This window comes from Chrysemys picta, chromosome 1, assembly GCF_011386835.1.
Source record: "Chrysemys picta bellii isolate R12L10 chromosome 1, ASM1138683v2, whole genome shotgun sequence".
Taxonomy (NCBI): domain Eukaryota; kingdom Metazoa; phylum Chordata; order Testudines; family Emydidae; genus Chrysemys; species Chrysemys picta.
This window is the reverse complement of record NC_088791.1, coordinates 193,957,082-193,976,370: the sequence shown is the minus strand read 5'-3', so window position 1 is coordinate 193,976,370 and position 19,289 is coordinate 193,957,082. Positions and strand designations below refer to the sequence as shown.

Genomic DNA, 19,289 nt, shown 5'->3' with positions numbered 1-19,289 from the left:
GAAAAACAATGCTTTAAATTACCAGGTTTTTTTTAAAGGTTGTGGGGCTCACTAATTACTATCTCCCCACTCTCAAGATGTAAACAGTACAAAATAACTGGACCACTGTGTTCAAAGAACCAAGCTAGAATCCTTCATACCTGAACAATAAAGAAACAGATGTACAGTGAAATACAAGGAAGGTTATATACATGACTTCCTGCTAACCAGAGCTTAGTTTTTGGAGGACAATCTTTTCCCCCCACCCTGCATCTTTTCAGCCAAATGGCTTAGTAAATGGAAGGGGAGGACTCATGTGCTCTCTATTCCCTAAGGAAAATAAATAGTGTTCCTTCCATTACATTGCTATTACTAGCTGAAAGGGTATCATCCATGTAGCAAGATTAGCAGGGCACTTTAACATGCGCTCCTCTCCCGCAGATCCAGAATAATCTTCATAGTTTGTCTCACACTCCAGTAGGTGTCACATGTGAACAAGAACTTCAGTGGGATGATCTAGGTTGGCGTAGTCCTGTGTTGGAGGGTGTAGGTCAACAGTTCCTGCTGTGACAATGCAAGGATCCAATGCCAGTACTTCCTAAACTAAATGCAGGATTCATAGCAGTGTTATTTATACATTGTTTCCATTAGATGTTCATTACATGCTTACAAAAGACCCCTAAACAGCTGTAAATTCACATAGCCATTTTGGTATTGGCCAAGAGCTGGCAGTCTAGTATCATCCTGCCTGTTTGGAAGTCATAGACTTCATTTCCCCCCAAATGATCCTGTAATAATATTTCCAGATCACATGCAAACATTGTTTTTGCAGTGGCTGAGGAGAGGATTTTGTAATTATTTAATGCCAACATGTTGTGCTGATACTGCAAATTGTTAAACTAGATTTTTAGAACTTCAGGTTTTTATTCCTTAAAATATGAAAGTTGCTGAACAAGGATTTTGCCGTTAGCCACACCAGAGGCCTGCATAGCCAGCTGGAAAACTTTGTGTTTTTCTGTTGGATGAAGGGAGGGATAAAGCCAGAATCAGATGTTTTGTCAAGTGTCTTTACTTCAAGACTGAGTTGACGTTTTAGGCACCTGCTCATTTTGTTTTGCCGTGCCTCTTCCTCCTTCCCCCTCCCCAGATGGTTTCATTTGCAAATGTACATTCAGAAAAAGCACACTCTGCCTTTATACATACTTTTTCTTTCATTATCAAAAACACAATTCTTCCACCCTACACCACCTCCCCAAAACAAGAGTCTCCTGGTTTAGTTCCTGCTGTGGCAGTTTAAGCAGGTCTACCCAATAAAGAGGTGCTAACTTAAAAGCCTTCCATTGCACTTTTTTTTTTTAAATCAGCAAATAGTAAAAAAATAAATAAATAAAAATTCATTTGCGCCTGGCACATTTCCCCTACCATAGTTACATCTTGACATGTTCAGCAAATGTCAACTAAACCTTCCAATGAAAGGGGAAGCAGCTAGTAACCGGCTCAGATAATTACCCACATAATACCATATTGCAGGCAAAAGGTTAATTGGGGTGGCCAGAACATAAATATGTTTATGCAGTCTTTAGTAAAGTATTCTACCTTGCAATAAAGTCAGGCACAGGAAAGAGCGAGTCTACAATGTAGCAGCCAAGCATACTGACAGCCGCTTTCATCTGATGCCTTTGTTGCCACAAGAGCAAAGTAAGTACCCACATTTTTGCACCACAACTAGATTGTAGGTAAAGAACTCAGTAGTAGGGGGAAAAAGAAATTAACATGGACTGGCTAATCAAGAGGTCTGGCACAACTGCAAACTAGAACCTCTTTTGACAGTTTGGTCCTCTCACTGCAGTAGAACTTATGCAAGTAACTGACCAAGCTAACTAGAGTGTGATAGTTGTATCAACTTTGTTACAATAAAAAGCTTTAACTCTGAGGTTGTTCCCCTGATTAATGGATTCGTTTCCCAATCTAACTGAAACATACTTAGTTTCCTTTCACTTCATATTCTTTGTGTGATGCTGCTCCAATAACTGTGGTGCAATTCCGTAGCACCATTCAAAGGTCTCAAAACATTTCCTGAACATTAGGTCTCCCAGCATCCATATGGTGAGGTGGCTTAGAAAACATCTAATCTCTCAGTCTCTCCTTCAAGGACCAATACATAGCAGGGCCTGTTAGCTGTTTAGATACAAGGATCCTTATAAAGGAAACATTTAAAGAGTTAGCACAAGTGTTAAATTATCAATTAATCATAGAAACTTACTGTGTGTTGTGCACGGTAGGAATGTGCAAAAAACATCCCTTAAGGGTTCTTAAGAAAAAAAAATACAGAAAGGGAGGCATGGCTGTTGAATTCAAAGAGATACCTGGCAGGAATCTCAGCAGAAAAGCACATTCACTAATAATATCAGAAGATAGACAACGTGTTTGGTAAGAGTTACAGAGAACTGCACTCCCTTCCAACACAGAAATCAATAGTGGGATGAGCAAAAGTTTTAGTCCTTCAATTAAAATAAGTTTGAAGATATGAACTGAATTTCCATTTGGTAGCTGAAGAATTTCTTTGTTCCTCCATTAGCAATTCTCCTGTGGATATTCACACCCTGCAGAGCTTCAGTGGGAAATTTTCTGTGATGAGGTGATCATCATGCAGGAGGACAACAATGTTAACTTCAAACTCTAGGGGAAAAAGAGAGCTCTGGTATTAACTCAAATTGTACAGTAGAAACCATGATAGTTCTGTGGCTCCTGCTCTCAGCTTCCTTCACCTTAGATAAATCTTTCAAGCTGTTTTTAGTGTTCTAGGATTATCTGTGCTAGATGATTCAACACTGTAGAAAACAACAGGGCACTAAAAAAAATGACCAATTTCTCCAGCCTATGTGTCAACATATACATAGCTCCATAAAAGATTTGACTAACTGCATTAGTGGTAGCCACCTGTCTAGCCATTATTAGCTAGTAATTTACTGTTGGCATCATAGTAAGAAGTAGATCTTGAGGAGTAATTTGAAGGAGTTTAGGGTAGTGGTTCTCCAAACAAATCCATTGGAGGGCATTGCACATATAAAAGAAGCACAAAAATGGATGATCAAAGTTGGTGAAGCAGAGGAGATGTAATTGGGGATGATACGAAGATACAAAAGTAGGAAGGCGCTAAGTTGTGGAGGGTCCTAAACGCAAGCACAAAAAGCTTTATGTAGTGGAAATGGAGAAGCGATATAGGGGATAGATTCAGAAGAAGGAAACTTAGTTAGAACTATGGATTATGAAGATGATTTTAGCAGAAACATTTTGAATGTCCTTAAGTGGAAAGTTTGATGAGGTTGTTAGGAAGGAAGGAGGCAATTGTAATATTCAGGAGGGGAGAAAAGGGCCTAGACAAGAGTTTTTATGGTGTGCATTGATGAAGAAACAATCTTGGCAACACTATGGAAGAAGTCGTCGACAGATTTGGATATGGCCTGGCTGGGAATCAATAGATGGAGTCACAGACAACCCCCAACTTCCAGGCCTGAGTGACCGGGAGAATGGCGGGTGTGTCAGTGATGACAGAAAGGGATAATGGAAGGAAAGCATCACTTTTCAGCATTTTACCCTCCGAATTTCCTGCTGCTCTTGAGAGCTGTAGGTATTCAGCATATTTAATCCCTACCGGAAACAGGTCTTTGCCATTAAAACTGCTTCTCCCAGATAATTTTCCTGGTCAGAACTAGTTTAGTTCTAGTTTAGACCACTTACGAAACCACTAAGAGTAAGAAGACAGAATATACTAGACAGAGAACTTAGTTTGAATGGAGAAGGTTATAGCTAAAGGAATGGTATAGAGGTTTTTAATGAGACAAATTGCTTGGTATATTTAAAAAGCAACAGAGTCCTGTGGCACCTTTAAGACTAACAGATGTATTGGAGCATAAGCTTTCGTGGGTGAATGCAGCCGACGAAGTGGGCATTCACCCACGAAAGCTTATGCTCCAATACATCTGTTAGTCTTAAAGGTGCCACAGGACTCTGTTGCTTTTTACAGATCCAGACTAACACGGCTACCCCTCTGATACTTGGTATATTTAGTATTCCCTAAAGCTAGTGGACTAACAGACCTGGAGCCTGAGTCCTCTTTATCCACAACAGGTACTGTTCAAAGAATGGTATTGCTGATTTCCCCACGTTACCCTTGTTAATATACTTCAACCCTGGTATGGAACCACCTCTGCTGGTAAGGTGGTCTCCTTGGCCTCCCTTGCAAAGCTGCTCATTAGTGCCAGTGGTGGTAGTTTGTATTGTGGCCCCTTGCCCACTAGAAACCGAACTGAAACTAGCAGCTTGTTTCACATGGATTCTGAAGGTACCAATATTTCAAAAATATCTGGGTCCGTACCAACTTTGAAATTTGTCGTTTCCAGTGTAGGGCAGGTGAACAGCCTGGGGAATATCATGTATATTGGAATAGACAAGCTTCTGCAGACATCCCCATCAGCAATCTGAATATTTTGAATCTCTGTAGCATCTCTAGCATAACCTTCAGCACAACCTGGAGAAAACAAGTATAAGGGTGAAGGAAAAAAAAGTAGCACTAAGTCTATTAGAAAGTTACTGAACATAATTCAAAGGCTGGAGGCATTAGCCGAAAAACAAACACCCTCCCTTTTACCCATTAGAGCTTTGACTTTATGACTGTTTAAAAATTACATCTGAACACCCTATAAATTGATACTTTTGATATACAAAAAGTAACTTTTGCAAATGATTTCTACTACTGCTTTAGACAAGTATGCTATGTCCATTTAGAATATAAATATTCAGATAACCCATGTGGTATATTCAGATTTTAATGTACATGAAACAACCTACCACAAGTTTCCACACGTACTAACTGTAGCTCAATACTTTTGACTGCAGCTTCTGCATTCTCCACCACCAACTCCCCAGTTAGTGGTTGTGTAATGATGCAGTTAGTCGAGTTGAGATGACCTTTGATGAAAAATTTTGGGAGCGAGGCTCTCTAAATGTAGGGTGGGAAAAAAAAAGTCACATGACTAATCATAAAGAGCACAGAGAATGCTAAGTAGGCAAAACCACCCTTTGTGGAAAGAAGCAGCATAAGAATTACTGAAGTACATAAAAACCCTACATTAAAAGAACATTATTAAGGTTGCAAAGTCAGGCCCTTCAAAAGTTAGAAAATGCCAGGATCAAGCTTGCCTGTGCAATGTTAATGGAGCACCCTTGAGCGCATGCATTGTGATACAGTCTCTACTTACATGGTAACCTGTTTCCCCCCCACTAGGTCCCTGCACAGGATGGACTGTGGATTGGGGATGAATCAGGATTTTGAGTGAAGGAGGTGTTGCCTGTAGGACCCCTGCTTTTATTTTTTGTGGCAGTTGGAAGGTGTTTAGTGAATGAGGCAGGGGATTGCGGGGAGAGAAAGGTCTGATTTACAGAAGTGCTGAGTACTCACAGCCTCATCTGAAGTCAATGGGAGCTCTTGGCTGCCATATTCCACTGACTTGGTTGGTTCCCAGTAAGGGAAATATAAACAAAATAACGTGTAGCCATTACTGAGGAAAACTCTTAACAACACAGCATCAACACAAAAGAACAAGTAGCACTGCTATCCATTAAACGGTTGCTTAGCATTTCAGGAATCAAAACTGGCAAAAGAGGAGAGGAAGAACTATGACTAGTTGTGGAGCAGAATCTAATAGTAGCCACTTATCTCACTCCTCACACCAGTTCACACTAGAGACAAGAGAGTCACTCAACACCACTTAAGGCATTTTTTAAAAACAAAATGTTTACCTCTTTAACATTCTGTAAGGTTTCAGGTGTAATTGTGAAGTCCACTGGGCTTGGCATCAACTTCCCTTTCTGAGGCTGTAATGTAATGAAAAGGTAGTATTGATACTGGATACTCAGTATATAGAGTTTACATGATAATGTACACACATCAAATCATGAAAAGAATCCCTTTTCATATGCCATTACTTGCAAGACCGGTTTAGAAGCTGACCTAATCACTTTACAGTGTCTAACTTTGAACTAGTCTTTAGCGAACTAGGTGTAATTCTTTTAATAAGAAATTGACCCATTTCATGTAAAGTCTATTAGATGTTGCAAGAAAACAGGACATGATTATGACATGGACCAAATACAAGTCACCAGGTGTTACAAAATAACCACATTTTGACATTCTAATTCCTGGATATCCAGAACTATCCTTACCATTACTGCAATAAACCATGACAGGATGTGCATTACTAGGTTACTGGTGCCTGCCCTGGGCATGTTGTGTTGCGAGTCACAAGGTTAAGTGCTCTAAACCAATAGCCTACTAATGCACACCTTGCCATGCTGTTAAAGTAGGGCTCTTGATTTTACATATCAGTGTTGGCTTTTATTTATTTAATTAAAAAAAAAAAAGTTTTGTGAAGTCTGACGCAATGTGTCCTTCCAGTAGCACTCAGCCCTCCTAGTAAGCAGATTTGAGAAAATAGTGGGGAAAGTTATCTATGCACTTTCTCTATTATCCTGAGCATACTGATTGTTTTTCTAACCCTCTCTATCTGAAGTGCCCTCCCTGCACTATTTGAACTCCTACCACCACCCCTCCCCCAGCGAGAGCGCTTTCAGACGCAGGTTATGGCCCAGTACCTGTTTTCAACTTACTGGGTCAGATACTCAGCTGGTGTAATTCAGTGTTGTTCCACTGATTTTGCCAGCTGAGGACCTATGTTATTTTTTTTTTAAATCTATATTTTGAATATTTTAAAACCTCTTACTTTCTACCATAAAAGCTAAACTAAGTTTAAAGCGACTTAAAAGGCCCTGAACTGCTGCTGAAATGGCAGTCTGGCACTTCGCACAGAAAGGACAAGAGAATTGTCATTTTCATCTTCAGTTAACTGCCTCTCTTCACCCTCCTCCCAACGAGGTGCCTTATCTTTGTTCAGCTCCATTCACATTGCAGCAAAGCTTCCACTTAAAATACGTGTAAGGATTTTTTGTGTGCCAATCAGTGATGAGGGTCCCAGCTGTGCACTGTTGAAAGTTGGTGCAGTGCTTTATCATCATCAGAAGACCCAACTTGAACTTTGCAGTTGTTTTACTCTCCATTACTTTGTGTCCATAGTAGTTTCTTGTGTACAACTGCAAAACTGGGAAACTGCCAGCCATAAACAAACACACATTCTCAGTTATGGGAAAATACAGTTGACAAATTCTGGCAAAGGAAAGAAGGTTAAGGGAAATAATATTGTGTACTGACAGTGAGAATTATATGTACAGTAGAACCTCATTAATTCACACTGACTGGGAGACTCATGGTGAATTACTGAATTTTGTGAACTAGTGAGTGCTATTTCTGAAAAAGAAATAAAGCAAGAATACTGCGTAATAGGTCAAAATAATGAGCAGCTTACAACTGTGGCTTATTTATAATACTTCATAATGTACTAGTTAATGTAGCATAGTACGATTTTTCATTTTACAAAATGTAGGAACAAGATCTCTGCAGTGTCTTGCTATTAAATCTTTGCTGACATGAGCAATTTCTGTGCATGTTATTGAAGTTCTACTGTATTAATTTTCATCACTGATGATGAGGAGAGCAAAACATTGTTAAGTATATTAGCACTCTTCTTGAAGAGCTCCTTACAGGAGCTAAGCATCATGTGTGTTCTAGCAAGTTTCGGGTGGAAGCAAATATATTTTGCTTGTTAAGTTTGCGCAGATTATATTGCTTATACATGTGCTCTGCACACATCTATAATCAATACAAATCACAGTTGCACCCATTTTACTGAACATGTTCATGATGAAAGGCAAAAGCAGTTCATGCAATACAGCTAAAAATGTGGGCCTTGATTCTGCAATAAATTCCACACAGGTGCAAGGATCCACTTGCATAGAACTAATTGCAGAATCAAGGCATTAGTTACAATAGTCATTTCTGAGCCCACCACTATCCATGAACAACTTGATGAGAACAACTTGTTTAGGACACTAACCTTATGTAGTCCCTATAGGTATGTCTACATTGCAATTAAAAATCCACAGCTGGCCGGAGTCAGCTGACTCGAGCTTGCGGAATGTGGGCTAAGAGGCTGTTTAATTGAGGTGTAGACATTCGGCTCTGAGACGCACCCAGAGTTTGGGCTCCAGCCCAAGTGTCTACACTGCAATTAAACAGCACCTTAACCCAAGCCCAAGTCAGCTGACACAAACCAGCCACAGGTGTCTAATTGCAGTGTAGACATACTCTAAGAGGCTGTAAACTTGTCTCCAACTAGATGCAGTCCTATTTCCACACCTAGAGTAAGGGACCTAAATCAATAATTTACGCATTTGAATACAAGAGGCTTGATATCTTCCCTCCATAGACGCTGAGCACCCAAAGCTCTCAATTTCCAATGGGAGCTCTGGAAGCTTAGCACCTGGGGGAGAGAGACAGAGAGAGAGAGAGAGATCAGGTCATCCAAAAGATACTTATGGGAGCACACATAACCATAGTATCTAGATACTGAGTAGACCAGTATGTATCTAGGACATGAAGGGAACAAGCAGGGAGCGAGAAGGGGAAGACTCAGGGGGAAAACAGGAGGTTTTCACAACATAGCAAGCTCATCATCTCTCAAACATATTTGTGTCAGTTAAAAGAGCACGTTTAAAATAAGTTAAGGTGGAAAGGTTATGTAAATTATAGCACAATGAGGTCCTAGTTCATGTCTCAGCTGCTAGGTACCACAGTAATACAAATACACCTCTACTCCTATATAACGCGACCCGATATAACATGAATTCGGATATAACACAGTAAAGCAGTGCTCTGGTGGGGGGAGGGGAAGGGGGGGAGGGGGAGCGCGCTGTGCACTCCGGTGGATCAAAGCAAGTTTGATATAACGCGGTTTCACCTATAACGCGGTAAGAATTTTTTGGCTCCCGAGGACAGCGTTATATTGAGGTAGAGGAGTAGTAACAGAAATGCTTGAAGCCTGAATACTGCTAACTTCAAAACATAAAAGAAAGCATGACACCAACCTTCCCTCTCCCCCACACCGCCACCTTAGGTCTTATGGCTTGCTAATATAGGAGTTACAACATTACATACAAGTTACAGCATTACATCTTGTGAACATCACCATACAAGACTGGGCACCAAACGTTGCTAAACAGAACAAAACTGCAGAGATGAAAATCTCTATGTTCCAACTTACTGGTGAGTGGACAATGAATTCACAAGTCTTAGTCAGGTCCTTGGCCAGTAGAGAACGTCGCATATCACACCGAAGGGTATACTGTGAGAAAGATTGGGGGATAAGAGTCTTATCAAAGCTTTCTTCCATCTCCAGCATGGACTTAGAGAGAAATCATTCTAGAAACACAAAGTGTCACTGTCTATTTATATTAACATTCCATTTATAAGTCATTTATTAAGAGTCAGTAGGCAACTTATATATTCTTTAATAAATTGTTAATCAATGGTTATAGATGCTGTAGAGTCCAACAGGTTGCTTATTACCATCTATATCATGTAGTACTCATATCTAACAACCCTATAACATCTATTAATCATTTATCAGCTCTTTATAAACTGAAACTTAAAGTGTAATAATTGAATATCTGTACAGCAATAATGCTCAGAGACCTCACTCAGGATCAGGCCTGACTGCTCTCAATGCTAATCACATAATAGAAAGATATGTTCCCTACCCAGCACAATTTACAATCGATTTTGTTTACTCTACTAGTAAAAGAAAAATGAATACAGCGTAATGGTAGCTACTCCCAGCCGAAGAATAGTCTTTACGTATTTGTTTAGTCCAATCGTTATTAGCAGAATACGCACCAAAACCTGTCTGCTATATTAATGAGGAAACTGCCTAAAAGACTGTAGTACTAATACTAATCAACAGATGTTATGTCCAGGGTTCTATAGGAACATTACAAGTTCCAGTTAGCACATATCTACTTAAAGCATTGTTTCTCACCCTTTGCAAGTTAGCAACTCATTCAAAACCAAAAATTTTCATAACTCTTATATGTACTTTAAATGTAAGAAAAGTACCACTGGTAACAATACAAAGTCTATATAATCTGTGTGCATTTTGAGAGGCTGACATAATACATTTTCTTTGGATTATAATAAAAATTTAACACTTTTTGTTAAAGTGCCCACCCCCCAATTCCCTTTCCTGACCTACTTGGGGGATGAAATCCACCAATTGAGGATCACTGATCTAAGGTACCTGTATAAGCCCAGTATATTCCAAGCACCTCATCATCTTTAGTGGGTTTTTTTTTTATCCTCACAACACTCCTGTGAGGTTGGAAAGTAACATTTTCCAGGTGGAGAATTAAGGCACAGAGATTCTAAGTGCCAAGTCACATAAGAAGTCTGTAGCAGAGCAGAGAATTGAACCCTCATCTCTCAAATCCCTAACCACTGGAACAACAACTCAGGTCATCTGTTGGAGTTGTATGAAATTTTGACTTGGTCACTCCTAGCATATTCCCTTGCCAAAGCAGAATTGTTCCCTTTCTATATTTTTTAGTGTTTTTCCCAGTCTAGTTTTAAGTGATTCAATAATTCAAGCAATTGTGCTTCCTTCCTTTAGGAGATTACTTCACACTTTAGCAGACATCACTGTTAGGAAGTTATTCCTTGATATTAAAAATCTCTTTACTCTTAAATTGTATTCCTTGATAACTCTAAAGGGAAGTGCCTCCCCTTCCTTGATACTTACACCCCAGAAGCTGCAGGTGAGTCCATGTGGGTGGATACTTATGCCTGTATGGATGTTCCTTGGAGTCAATGGAACTCTGCCCACATGGATCCAGCTGCAGGATTGAGAGCCTAAGGTATCTCCCCCCACCTAAAAATGGACCTCAAAGCCAGTCCCTTTGTCTCTAGTTTTTGTTACAATCATAACCATCTTTTAATGGACCACGGTGTCCATTATGGAATGCCGTATTCTAGCTGTCATCTCATCAGTACTTGATAGGTTGGAATTAAACCTGTCTTATCTGGGACATGCTATCTGTGTATGCAGCCCCTCTGTGTATGCAGCATTTTATAATTATACTCTGAATATTTTTGAAGTTACTTTTGACAGCTTAAGAGGTTCATAAAATACTTTCATCAAGAGTGTTCTGTGCAAGTCTCTTGGTTCAGTTATAAAAAGGAATAGTTTTTATTAGTTTATTTTGTACTATATACTCTCAGCAATGATGGGGTGGGGGGAGAGAAGGTGTGAAGATTTTGGTGATTCTTCACTAGTATACTAGTGAAGCAGCTTTGCACTAGAGATCACCTTGTTATCCCTTGTGAGGGAATAGGAAAGCTTTCTTAACTGATCTGCTGGCTCCTGATTGGCCAGTGTCTCCTCCTGGCCCTTCTAGGCTTCTGGGCAACTAAGTCTTGTTGGTAGCCTGACTTGAGTGGGTTTTCCTTGAGCTGGGGAGTGATGGAGGTAGTATCAGATTGCTGACGCCTCCAGCAGGGAGTAGAGAAGGCCTCATAGACCCCATCCTACAAACTAATAACAGCTCCTACATGAAATGAAGAGACTAAAAGAAAGTTTTAACTCAGGCGATGTACACATTTTATGGTTAATAAGACACAATAGGTACAATACAATATCCTGTGCTAGGATATCACTGTCCCATTATACGTAACTTCATATTTGAACCTACTGAAGAGTGGTGAAATTCCAATGAATCAATCTCTCTTGATTCTAAGTTTATAAAATGGCCCTACATTAAAAAAAAAACCCACCACTAAATATAGACGTGAAAGGGTGAAACTCAGTATAGATTCCTTCTTTGTTTTTAAGACACACTTATTTCAAGCAAAAAACAAACAGCAACAACAACAAAAAACCCTCCAAAACTTCGTTCTTCTTTCTTACATTTCCAAGGCTGTATCTGATGATCCTTGCAACAGGGGATATAAGTAACACAAGCCAAAACTACTAGTTAGGGAAAAAACAATCCCAAATATTTTGTTTTTAAAGTGCAAGTATAATTTTTAAGCCTATATATCCTGATAAAGTTTTGAGATCTTAAAATGGCTGTTATGCCATGTTTGGAAAGAAATCCAAAAAGTGTTTCTCTTCACACAGGTCTTCCACTGTCTCTGAGGTACTAAATCCTGGAGAAATAGCTAATGGGACAATTTTTGTTCTGTCTCAACAGCTGTGAGCTGAACGGAATCGTGAAACTTTTGACTCAATTTAAGCCATGTAAAGTGCACCCAAATACCACAATGACAGATGTTTGGGAAATGTTTGAACCAATATATAATCTTCCTACTAGCATTTCGGTAAATTTAAAAAAATCCCCCACAGCTGGAACACGAATTTTAATTTAAGGGACCTGTACATGAGCATTGCAATAATTGTACAAAATTGACAAAACCAAAAATATTGACAACATACAGTTATGCTGCCACCAGATAGTTTCCTCCCATAGTGCAATTAGAGAAGTTTCTCAGAGTGTAGTTCCTGCAGACAGTGCAAGTTCATCACATTTTCCCCTACGCAGAAAACCATCTCACCTGAATATTGACAAACACACCATGATATGTCTCATATAGAACTTTGTTGCCCTTCATATGCAATGGAAACTCAAAAGGAATTTCTGTTTTGCCACTGGGAAGTTTTCCTGGTTTTACCATTTCTATGGTACTGTTGATAACTTGAATAGGCTGTAAAGAGAAACGTTGAGAAATTTATAATAAAGCAGTCTGCTTCATAATAACGGCCCAATAACAGAGCCACATGAAACCCTATCAGCCTTTCCAAATATCTCCAAATTCACATGTCTGTGTCCCATACAAACAATTCTCTACAAACTCACGCTGTGGCAAAAAGTGGTCTTACTTAATGTTTCTTACCAAGACAGTCTGTACAGTTTTTTTGCACGTGTGTCAGACTGGTGGCTAAGCACATTTAAGAAGCTAACAAGTAGAACCTAGTACACTTTTGAAAGCAGCACATTTCTTGTTCCATTATCGAAATCACAAACCTTAACAGCAGCAGCAGGAGTCTGTATGTGTATATGCCAGTTGAGCAGTTAGCTCTTGGAGGGAAGAAAGGCTCCCAAAGGCAAGCTATATATTTAGCATCAGAATGTTGCTGGAACAATGGCAAACTATGGTTTGGCACTTGACTGGGGAAGCATGCAAATTCTCATGAAATATGCCTCCATCAATTAAAAGACAACAGAGTAGGAACAGCAAAATAAAATAAATAAATACATGCACTCCCTGAGCACAGAAATTAATTTAATATCAAATAGAGCATTGAAATAAATATCTTATTTTCCCCTATGTGATTTTTCATTTTTCTTTTCAAACTATTTTTGTTTTAAATTGCTACAATACCCAATGCCAATGATAAGATGATGGGCCCCAAATTACTGTTCAAAGGTCATTTGTCTAAATCAAGGAACTTACATTTGAAGTTAAGCTTCTAAAGCTGAAATGGAATTAAAATTCTTGTTCTGGTTGTTTGAAAATGCTTTGTTGGGGAAAAATATGGATATCCCCTAAGTTTAGGACTATTCAAACCTGGGGTTTTGGCTCATCTCTGCTGACACATGAAGCAGCACAGACTGACGGAAGCTTTCTTTCTCCTCAGAGTAAGTATTTCTTCTCTCCTCTCAAAAGTAAACTATCCAGCTGCTTAGGGCTCACATATGGAAGAGATATTTTATATATAACTAAAAACAGGCTTCTCGTTGCAGCTTTGCTTGGAGCCTTCACATTCACTTTATTTATAAGAATTCAATTCTAGAACAGTTTTACTCCTCTTCCCCTTGCAGGACTGTGCTTCTTACACCAGTTACAGCTACATGCAAATAGCACGGCACATTACAGCAGTAAATATCTTGACAAGGTTTCTTTAACTCTGTGGTTACTTAGGCTGGGTACGTCTTAACACATTTTTCTGCATATGAAGCTCACAGTGTTATGCCAGATAATGGCAGTGATTGGGAAAATATTAAACCACCTGCATACACTGAAATAATACACAATCATAAAGAAGTAGAATTACTAAGGAGAGATTTGATTTAGACACCAGACATAACTTTTTGTACCCAAGAAACCAATCTACATATTTCTTACCTTAACAGAGTTATAGAAAGCTTCAAACACACCAACGCTTTTGGCACTGAGCTGCAGATTTACTGATCCTTCCATCGTTAAGGAGACACCCTGGTGTTGGACTGCATCCTTACTTGTTATGACCACCACTCCAGAAAGAACTTCCTAACAAGGAAAAAGTGATAACCAAAACATATTGATTTTATCAGTTTCTTCTCTTGCTAGAATTCAGACTGCAGTGACACCCAAAGTATGTTAGGTGATTTCCAAATGCAAAGGAAGACAGTCCCTGCCTCACAAAACATACAATCTGAAAAGACATATTGATGAAGAGAGGAGGCAGGGGAAAGGAATACAAAATACAAGTTAAGTGATCAAGGTGATGGCAGGCAGAAGTCTCTTTACTTACATGTTTGCTTTTCAACTCCACTCCCACCCAATCTGCTGCCAGAATTCAAACCTCTCTTCTTCCCCTTACCCTAACTCACAAATTGTGTTCCAGTATCCATATGCCCCTCCCTCCTAGTCTTCAATATCTTTCCGCCACATAAATGAGCAATTTACTTATAAATAAATGACATGTAAACAGATGGCTTGGTCAGCTAGCTTCTTGTGGGTGTTGAAGAAGTGGTCCTTCAGAAGGGATTTAAATGAGGACAGGGGATTCCTCTGCAGACCTGTTCAAGGAATGTAATAATACACAGTAGCAGGGGGAAAGTATTGTTGCAAAAGAAGTGGACAAACAGGCCTTCAGAGCTGGTGTTTCAAATGGAGTGGAGGTGAAGTGAAGAAGGGGGGGGGAGTAGCAACATAAAAAAAAAAAAAAGAGGATGGATAAATTGAAACTGACAAAGCTAGGCAGGATATTGAAGACGATCACAAGAAGTCTGAACTTAATATGGTGAAGTCAGTGGACGGATCAAAGAGGAAAGGAAAGGAGAGTGTTGATCTGGTCAGAATGGTGGGCAAAGTTTTAGCAGATGTATTTTGTATGGACTCCAGGGGTGGATGTGGTGATGTGGGTCCTGGGAGCCTGATGAAGAGTAGGTTACAGTAATCAAAGTGGAGCTGTTCTAACTTAAGGCATCCTTATCCAGATGCCTATGGGCTTCTCTAGAGCCCAAAACTGTCAAAGCATTCTATTCTTCTACCAATCCTTTCCACCTCCAGCATGGCCCTATTCCAATATAAAGTTCGCTCGTTACCTCTTTCAGTGCACAGGATGGACTGTGATTGAGGCAGAGGGTTCCAAGAAGAGAAAAGATGTTCCCTTGCATTTAAAACACTGGAATGCAAGGCAAAATAACGGGGTTCTACTGGTGGCTCTGCCACAGAATTCCTATGCAATACTGAGCAAGCCTATCATAATAGATATGCATAAGGGTACCCAGTTCAGGTAATCCAAGGAACCTTCATACTGTCATTGTCTAACTTTGAAGTGCTTGATGTTTCAACCTTGTTATTTTAATGTAGTTTTTATATACAATTATAATATTAGTGACAAAAATATACAGCAAGCTGTAATGGTTAATTAAGGCATTAATATATCTGCCTAAAATCCAAATGCAGTTTCAATTGGATTTGGTAATTTGTTTCCCCCATCTTAACTATAGTGTAATATTGCCACCTGCAGTTATATAGCTAGACAGCACCACTTGGGTGCAACATGGGCATTGGTAGGTGAAGGGATTCCTATAAAAGTACTGTTTGTGAAAGCAGGTTTTGGGATTCTTTGGGATGAAAGGTGCTATACATAAAAGACATTATTACCACTGGCTGATGTCAGTGTAACGTGTGGTGACAAATGACTTTCTAAAATAGAATAGAAAACTTACACCATGCAAGTAACTCCCATGATTAATTAAAACAGATTTATTTTTAACTTATTGACTATTCCTAGTGATTCCTGATCAAAGATTCAGACAGCATTTCTAGTACAGCACTCAGTAAACTAAAAAGTTCTTTCAACATTGTGTTCTCAGATCATTCAGCTCTCCTGTCTAGTCAGTGTACTAAAGGTAACTTTAAAGGAAATGTATTCAACAATCTCTTTAAAGTGGCAACATACAAACACAGCCAGACTCCACTATATATATATATATATATATATATATATATATATATATATATATATATATATATATATATATATAGTGAATAAAAAGTTACAACATATTTGGCCTTTGTGCTGATTTTATCAGATTTCAGTCCAGGGAATGCTCTTAAAGCTGAGTTATAAATCCCCTGAACAATGTGGTGTGTAATGGAAGTGTACATAAGCCTTTAGATATAGGGTGCAAACAAGACCACTGTATTCATTATTATTTTCTATTTCTCATCCACTGATTGCTCCAGTAATGCTTTTTCTCTCTCATTAAATGGTTTTATTCACTAATTCAAAGTTGTAATGCTTGTGTCCATTCTTATTCAGCTGCTTTACACACACACACATATACTTGATTTGTTCTTTATAAGCTAGAGGGAATCTCCCTACTTTGAACAAACAGTTCACTCGGAAATGGAATTTGAGAGCACAACCATTCCATTTCGCCTGGGGGAAAACCCCCTCAGAAGGCAGGTGCTCAGTCAGCCCTAACTTGCCCAATAGCTCGTAAGACGCACGGAACAGCCACAGGAGATACAGTGAAAGGTACCAGTCGGTCCCCTCTACCGGCGAGGGGCAGGCAGGCGGCGCCAGCCGAGGCGCCCCAGACCCGCGGCCAGGCAGCGCCGGGAACCCGGCCCCTCGGGCTGTCAGGAGACGAGCTGGGCGGGCTCAGCGCGGGCTTCGGTCCAGCCGGGGGGGACGGGACGGGACCCTGGTGGCCCCGAACCAGCTGGGCCAGGGGAGGAGTTTTGATTCCGGCCCCAGCCCGCGCTTCACCCCGGGGCTCTAGCAGGGGCTGGATGCTCCAGAGACCCGCGGAGCGCTGGCTGCGGCCGCGACACCCCCCCAAGCCCCTCCCCGCGGCCCCGGGACCCCCTCGGTCCAGGTCACCTGCCCCCTCGGGAGTCGGTTACCGAGCCTGACAACGAGCCCCGCCTCCGCAGCCCCCTCAGGAGCCACCGCGGGCAACGGCAGCTGCCGCGCGCCGGGCCCCGCACTCACCCCGCAGAGATAGACCTTGTTGGCCCGTTTGATCTTGATGTCCAGAGCGGTCCCCATCGCGCCGCGTCCCAGCCCGATCACGTGCCCCGGGCGGGGGACTCCTGTCCTGTGTCCTCCCGCCCTGTGACGCGCGCCATGTACATCCGGGTCACCCCCTCCCCCGACGCCATTTGTAGACCTCTATAATCACATCGTTATACAACATGGCTCTGCCCGTTCCCCGGTAGTCATAGCAACAGTGAAATTAGCGGCAGCGGGATTCTCGCCCTCTGTTTTCTACGTCACAGCAGGGGCGGAGTCGAACAAGCGTCTAGCAGCCGGCGGACTAGTTACCAGCATGCAGCGCGGCCCGAGGGGACTGAAACCCCAGCGAGTGACGCCGAAGCGCTGCATGCCGGGAGCTGTAGTGCTTCGCGGGGCTGCGTTGCATGCCGGGGCGAGGTCAGCTTGTCCTGGCTGCGCTGGGGCCAGGCCAGGGCGCTCGGCTACAGAGTTGGACGGCGGGGCGGGGCCTGTCCTTGTTTGGGGGGGGGGGAGGCAGGGCCCTGCGGCTGAGCCGCTGGTGGCTGCGAAGACGTGGGGGCCGCAGGAGACCCAGGGGGACGCAGCAGAAGCGGCTGCGTCTTATTCCGGCCCTGCGGAAACCAGCCCGAGGCCGCGGCTTCGTTCAGGCGGCCCCTGAAAGCGGGGCCCGGCTGCCCCTCCCTGACGCTACACCGGCACCCGCTGGGAGCGCGGCCGAGCAGGCGGGTGTTTGGCTCACAGGTGCCCTGTGCTCAGGCTACAAGGCCTGGTGCACAATCACTGCCTGCGGCTTAACTACAGGGCGTGCGTTTGTCTCACGTTAGGCTTTCCTGTGCTGTAGAGGAGAAGCTCAATTTGACATCTTGGGAAAGAGGAGACAGCAGGCCCCTTCCATGGCTGCTAAATTTTAGTCACATATTTTGACCATTTTCTCTTTTGCCTTCACACTTGACTGTCTCATGCATCAACTCGCCTTTCAGGGCTGTGTCAGAAGTATAAATCTGGGCTCTTGAGTCTGGTGGATGGGGGGAATTTGAGACACAAATCCTTAACATAAATGCATTTTTATGTAGCTTTAAAGTTTAATGCTTTCTGTTTAAAAGTATAAAATATACTGTACATTGCAGTTAGGCAAAATGTGCTATCTCAAAACTATTTACAACTTTAATGAATTTAACTTCACAATATTCTGTGAAGTACAGTATGATGTTATCGCTGTTTTCTTGCAAATAAACTGAGGCAAAGAGATTAAATACCTGATCCTGCAAGTTTTGAGTGCCATCTGTGTGGTGCTGGGAAACCTCCATCGCTTCCCTGGGAGTAGAAGGTAATCACCAGCTCAGGAGGTGCTCAGCATCTTGCAGAATCAAACCCAGAGGCTACGTCTACACTACAGACCTTACAGTGGCACAGCTGTACTGCTGCAGGTGTGCCTCTGTAAGGTTTCCTGTATAGTTGCTCTATGACTAGGGGAGAGAGCTCTCCCACCGGCATAATTAAACCACCCCCAATGAGCAGCGGTAGCTATGTCGGTGGGAGTTGCTCTCCCACTGACATAGTGCTGTCCACACCAGCGCATTTGTCGGTGAAACGCATGTTGGTCAGTTCGTTTTTTTTCCTCCACACCCTGACCAACAAAAGTTTTGCTGATGAAACTGCTAGTGTAAACAAAGGCTAAGTGTAAAATCCCTTTGATTTCAGTGTGATCAGGATGTGCCCTTAAATGCCTTACCAAAATCTCACAGGAAATCTGTACTTGTAATGAAGTAGAACACAGGTCTCCTTCAATTCTGAACCTTAACTGTTATTCTTCCTCCCATGCGAAATGCAAAACATTAGTTCAACATTTAGTTGAAATATTACAAGCACAAATCTCAGGATGATTCACAGACCAACTGTAACCTGGTCCAATTGCATTTTAAATGGTGATAGGTTTTCTGCCTTAAAATGTATATGTGTAATGTGCTTGAGTTGTGTGGAAGAAATTAAACTGTACATTTCCCAACTTGTGTGTCTGTTGCATCAACATTTTTAATTTAATATAGAGAAGGTGCACACTAATTACTCAAC

General features: G+C 41.4%; 1 protein-coding gene across 3 annotated transcripts; it reads right to left on the bottom strand.

Annotated features, from left to right (window-relative positions):
* Positions 1-110: 110 nt before the first annotated feature.
* On the bottom strand, positions 111-17,475 carry VPS26C (VPS26 endosomal protein sorting factor C). 3 transcript variants are annotated; one of them, XR_010594695.1, is made up of 9 exons: positions 17,196-17,419; positions 14,108-14,251; positions 12,536-12,685; positions 9,195-9,275; positions 5,782-5,856; positions 4,831-4,981; positions 4,358-4,510; positions 2,243-2,658; positions 111-582 (listed from the first exon to the last, which is right to left on the bottom strand). XR_010594695.1 is itself a non-coding variant. In XM_065577313.1 (8 exons), exons 1-8 carry the CDS (start codon positions 17,250-17,252, stop codon positions 2,576-2,578), a joined length of 894 nt encoding a protein of 297 aa, XP_065433385.1. In that variant the 5' UTR covers positions 17,253-17,475; the 3' UTR covers positions 111-2,575. The 3 variants fall into 3 exon arrangements, 1 of the variants encoding a protein (XP_065433385.1); XR_010594696.1 differs by having other exon boundaries at positions 1,963-2,658; positions 17,196-17,390; XM_065577313.1 differs by having other exon boundaries at positions 111-2,658; positions 17,196-17,475.
* Between the last annotated feature and the right edge of the window lie 1,814 nt (positions 17,476-19,289).

What these genes read in the sequence shown, in the direction of transcription:
- VPS26C (XM_065577313.1), bottom strand. Translation starts at nt 17,252, where the DNA reads ATGGGGACCGCTCTGGACATCAAGATCAAACGGGCCAACAAGGTCTAT. An exon ending in CTTTCTATAACTCTGTTAAG is followed by an intron (nt 12,686 to 14,107) that starts GTAAGAAATATG and finishes TTCTCTTTACAG; the next exon opens with CCTATTCAAGTTATCAACAG. An exon ending in AATTCATTGTCCACTCACCA is followed by an intron (nt 5,857 to 9,194) that starts GTAAGTTGGAAC and finishes ATTACATTACAG; the next exon opens with CCTCAGAAAGGGAAGTTGAT.